Source organism: Poecilia formosa, unplaced genomic scaffold (assembly GCF_000485575.1).
Source record: "Poecilia formosa unplaced genomic scaffold, Poecilia_formosa-5.1.2 Scaffold304, whole genome shotgun sequence".
In the NCBI taxonomy this organism is placed as follows: Eukaryota; Metazoa; Chordata; class Actinopteri; order Cyprinodontiformes; family Poeciliidae; genus Poecilia; species Poecilia formosa.
The window spans coordinates 782,431-788,024 of NW_006800243.1; the positions used below are offsets into that span (position 1 = coordinate 782,431).

The following is a 5,594-nucleotide window of genomic DNA, read 5'->3' on the forward strand; positions in this document are numbered from 1 at the left end:
ATGAACTTCACATTCCAACAGGCCTGCTGCACATTTCCTAGTTACACCTCTTTAAATTGTAGCTTAAAGTAAGTTTGTGCTGCTGGACAGTTTATTTTATTCAGAAGGATAGATGCAAATATAAAGTGTGAAGTAGAAGTCATTATGTGCCAAGTAAACAAGAGAAACATTAGCGTTAAACTAGTTTATATTACTTTTTACAACATCAGAGTCTTTTAATGGTGTTTCACCAGATTAAAAACATTTCCTCTAGATTCCACCAGAGGGTGCTAAAAGCCCAGGGTCAGAAATGTGCCATTGTAGCCAACTTGTTGCTCTTGCAGCTACTCTGCAAGAGCAACAAGTTGGCCTTCAACTCAAGCATAAGAAAAATCTACAAGGAGCAGAGAGAGACAAATAAAGTCTAAATATGTGTCTAACTACGATAAACATTTTGGGTGTAAAATTACAGACATTTTTAAACATGAAAAAAATAAAGCAGACTTTTACTTCTGACCTATTTTAGCAGCCTTGACACAGACTGAATGCCTACTGTATCTTCTGTTCAGGGTCACAACGCAGCTTCTGTTACTGAGCAATGTGTAACCCACGGCTCCTTGGTCTTTTTGTTTAGGCTCTGGTTTGAATCCAACTCAAAGGCACTCCTCTTTGTGCAAAGACATTAAACCCTTTACTAAATAACCATTCAGCTGGCCCGTTGTGTGATTGGATTTGCAATTAAACTTTAACTTGCTGAGGTCTGTTAAGTTTCAGTTGACCTGGTAGTTGTGATGAGTGTTTCTTTCCTCCTTCAGATAATTATGACATTAGAACAGCTGACCTTTAAGCCAGTGACTGGTTGCTGAAACTAAATGTAATAAGAGTAACACCACACCACTGATGAAGCTCCAGTAGTGGATTTCTAGCAGTATGTCACGCTGACATTTTTTTTTTTTTTACCATATTTTAGATTTCTTTCTAAAATAAAAGTACCTTTATCTGTGTTTTTATTTCACTTAAAGATAATGTGAAGATTGCACTGAAGCCCCACAACTTGTTGTTCATGAATTTACTGATGTTGGGTGTGTTTCTTTTATCAGTTGTAAGTTTAAACTTGCTTGAAATAGAACAGAAATTAAACGGACAGAAATGTAACTTGAATAGAGAAATGAAAGAGCGATTAAAATAGTAGCCGGGATAAACAGTTGCATTTCCAAACCTTATGGTTCTCAGATGAAGCACCTCCACCTATATACTCTAAAACAAAACATTAAGAAAAGAGGAAAGTAGCAGCATGAAGACACATTGGGACTTCTTTTAGGTCTGTTTACACAAAAATATTAATTTTGTAACAAAATCCTAAGTAAATTTTACAAACCAGGTGATCAAGATGTCGCTGTCTACAGGCAGCAGCAGTTCTGTGGAAGTCTCACACCGTTTAAAAGATACTATGATTAGAGAAGAAAAGCTCATTTTAGGTTTGCTGTCAAGATATGTTAAGGAATGGCACCCTGGGTAAACAGCCACTCCCCAGAGTAGAAACACCTGATCTGAAACCAGATGAACCCAGCGTGGACCATAAATCATAAAATCTAATGTAATGGCATCCTCTAGAGTGGAAAAAAACAAAACGATTCTTCCACTCAGTCAGAAGAGTTTAAAAAAAGGTCAAACTGCCCCAGTTCTTAAAGACACAAATTCTTCAAAAGCCAGTGTGGGGCCAACTCCACCCTGAGACTCCACCCTGAGTCAGTGCTTGATCTTTGATTAAAAGGAGATAAATTGATTTTCTGTCTCCAAAGATGGTAGAAAAAGGACTCTACTAAAAAAAAGTTATTTAGGTTAAATTTGGAGAAATTTTGGGTGTTGATTAAAAAGTAAAACTCTAAAACTTATTTTCCAGGGCCGCAACAAATTAAATGCTTTTCGTGTCGTCTTCCTGGATTCACCGTTTTCAAGGACAAATTACTCCCATCAGAAACTTTGCTGTTTACGGAGGAAAAGCACAAAACAAAAAAAACATCAGTTTTCTTGTCACAGCGAGTTGTGGGTTGGACAGATTCACAGCAGGAAATAAACCACAACTAGAGAAATCCTCAACCTGCGCACATTCATCCATGCGCCGGATTCTGCCTCGAAATGCCCGCTGCAACTTCTGACACCAGCAAAATCACTGACTATGATGCGGCGACCGCCTTCCTGGGAGAATGGGGACCTTTCCAGCGGCGGGTCGTTTTCCTCCTCTGCCTGAGCTTCATTCCTAATGGACTCACTGCGCTGTCTGTGGTGTTTCTGGCCGACACGCCGGATCACCGCTGCGCGCTGCCCGCGCACCTGAACCTCAGCGCGGCGTGGAGGAACAACAGCATCCCGCTGGAGGAGGATGCGAACCGCGACGGCGCTTTGGGGCCCAGCAAGTGCTCCAGATACAAAGTGGAGAATTTATTGAACTACTCAGAGAGAGGCTTGCTGCCTGGAGCCGACGTTAATCTGTCTAATGTGCCGAAAGAAGGCTGCCTGGACGGATGGGAGTTTGACCACAGCGTGTATACTTCTACCATCGTCTCTGAGGTGTGTGGATTAAATGATGCTGGATTTTGTCCAGGTTCACATGCAGGAAGATTTTAAAATTTTGGTTATAAAGATCCCCTGCAAAATCCAACCAAATCCATTAAGCAAGGTTGAAAGTTTTGATATATTTATAATCAATAAATTATAATTTTCTTTGTTTGAGAATGAGTCTGTATGAACACCCAAAAGTCCCATTCTGTGAAGGATGAAAACGACCAAACATGCAAAATAGAAATTGTTAATGAAGATATTTGCACTCAGCTGTGACAACAAGTCAAGTTCTAAAAAATAAAAAAGGAAATATCCCTCCTATCAAATCTACGGCCAAAAATCCCAACATTTTTGGTCCACAAATGGATAAACCAAAAGTACTTTAGGACACTTAAAGTTGTCATAAAAATTGGGTAAAGGCTCCTATTAACTCCATTAACTGCTACTGTTTCATCTTTTTTGTAAATTATTGACCAACCTGAATTTAACTTATTTGTGTTTATTTTTTCACAGTGGGACCTGGTGTGTGACCAAAGCTGGAAGAAGCCCTTCACTTCTTCTTTGTTCTTCGGTGGCATTCTTGCTGGCTCCTTCGTTTCAGGACAGCTCTCCGACAGGTTGCAGACTGAATATTTTGTTACAAGAACTGAACTTAACCCGAGGCAATCACTGTTCTGGTTTTATACATTTAAAAAATACAGTTTTTTAAAATGTATAATCTAGAAAATATTTAGGTAAACTTCATGCAAGTCAAAAATTCTATGAAACCATTACTTCTCATCCCGCTTCAGTGCTGCATCTTTGATTTCTCCCATTGAACTTGATTTCTTTGGTGGAATTTCAATCAGGACAATCAGCGAACAGAGTGAGAGTTGAAGGATGGTTAGTTTTCTGTTTTGGAGTTGTAGACTGCTTATGGTTGTAATTCAGCAACAGCAGTGGAGAAAGTAATTGAAGCCATTCAGACATCTCATGGGTGAGAAAGATGATGTTTGCCTCGGCACTTCTGTGCATTTTCAGTAAGCTTCAGATCTCTGGTCAAGCTGGCTCATTATGGTAGCCATTGGATAAAATCAGATCTAATCATTTAAAACTTCAACAGATTTCATTGCTACAGCAAGTAATCATTTCTCAGTAGTCGAGGGTTCAGAGCAAAACGTAGAACAAGGGTTTGGCTTTCAATACAGTAATGCAACAGAATGTAACTAATTGTTCACGAACCTCTCTCTGCTTTGTGTTCATTTCAGATTTGGGAGGAAAATGGTGATGTTTGGTACCATAGGACTGCAAGTAGTCACAACACTGATTCAGATTTTCTCTTCAAGCTGGATCATGTTTGTCGTTTTGTATTTTCTTCTTGCAGTGGAACAAATTTCCAATTACCTGGTTACATTTGTTCTAGGTATGTCAGTTCCTGTGTGCACAACAATCCCCCAAACAGATTTAAATTTAATGTAATATATTTTTGTGTTCAGGAGGAGAAATTTTAGGTCCTCAGGTCCGAACTTTTTTCTCCACTGCTGGAGTGTGTCTTTTCTTCGCGGTGGGCTACACACTCCTACCTTTGTTCGCATTCTTTGTGAGAGACTGGAGGATGCTTCAGGTGGGCTTCATGTTGGCTGGCAGCGTTTGTTTGCCCCTCTTCTGGTATGTATCATGTTTGCATGTCGTTTTTGAGTTGATTTTCTTTTCATGGAAGATTTGTTTCAGATTTCTTTCCGTCTTGGATGTTATTTGGCAGTTGCAGCTCATTCTAAAATGTGATTTCTAGATTTCCTTCAGGGATTTCCCTCAATCCAGTTCTACTGTTTAACAAACATTTTTTTTTTCTGTTTTAACCTCTGAATGTCAGGCCATTAAAAAACAGGTTGGCAACTTTTTAATGATACTTTTATTGCAGAAACTACACAAGAACATGTTTGTAGGATCTGGAGGCATGGGACAACAACAACTAAAGCTAGATGTATCATGTTTAAGAAATATAGCAGCCGGTTAGAGGAAAGTTTGGAAAAATAGATGTTTCATTAATTTTTTGTAGCGATGCCACAAAGAAGTCTAAATGTGAAGCTTCCTGTTTTCTAGTCCATCCATGTTCATAATCATTTGAAGGCTGAATTATGAATATCTTTCATGTAACTGCTTACATCCGTCGCTGCCACGATATTTAATGACTTATCACATGAACAGTCATTCATGTGTGATTTTCATTTCATTTATTGATAAAATTAAACATGTTTAAACTATCAGTGATGAGCAAAAGTGCAGCATAAACATAAAACACTTTTACTGTGATGTGGAACTGCATCATTCATAAAAACTTAACAGATGAGCTCAGTCACCTCAACAAATGCAAATACCAAGGTGCAGTAATTGGAAAAAATATTAAATGTATTTTCTGTTATTCAAAAATTAAAATGGCTGCTTGGAAAAGAAACATGACCGAATGTTATTTCTAAATGTTTTCTGCTAGTGTTTGTATATGATGCTTCATATTATAAATTCAAATGACTTGTGTGATGACTTGTACGACTCATATGCACAGAAAAAATATGCACAACTAATGTCATGGATTTACATTAGCATAGGTACAGAAAATGTGAAACAAAACTTATTCCCTTTGTAATATTTCTTCCTGATTCACAAACGTCTAATTTTCTTGTTTAGATTATGAAACTGTAAGTACCTGATAAAACTGCCTTTAATAAGACTGTGCATTTATGGCTGTGCAAAACTCAAACAGATCACCTACCATAGCAGCTGTGCATCATCACTGAAGTCTTCATTTTCTCTCGCCTTCCGTCCACAATGTTGCAAAACGAATCAGGTTCATCCCAGAGTCGCCTCGCTGGTTGCTTTCCCAGGGTAGAGTCGAGGAAGCCGAGGTCATCATCCGGAATGCTGCCAAGATGAACAGGATTGAATCTCCACCCGTCATCTTTAGACCTCTGAAGGTCAGAGCATTAAACACCCACCATCACCTGCACTATGTGAACTATACACATAGTGGAGGATTCAACTCTTGCCATTCATCTTGGCAAGAGTTGAATCCTCTT

At 38.7% G+C, this 5,594-nt stretch overlaps 1 protein-coding gene across 1 annotated transcript; it reads left to right on the forward strand.

The window, feature by feature from the left end:
• Positions 1–1,735: 1,735 nt before the first annotated feature.
• Positions 1,736–5,544, forward strand: LOC103152210 (solute carrier family 22 member 4-like; the record flags this gene model as incomplete). The annotated part of the gene is made up of 5 exons (XM_007572586.2): positions 1,736–2,550; positions 3,055–3,158; positions 3,789–3,943; positions 4,017–4,188; positions 5,366–5,544. Coding segments are annotated over exons 1-5 (1,042 nt in total), but the record flags the coding sequence as incomplete, so codon positions are not given.
• Between the last annotated feature and the right edge of the window lie 50 nt (positions 5,545–5,594).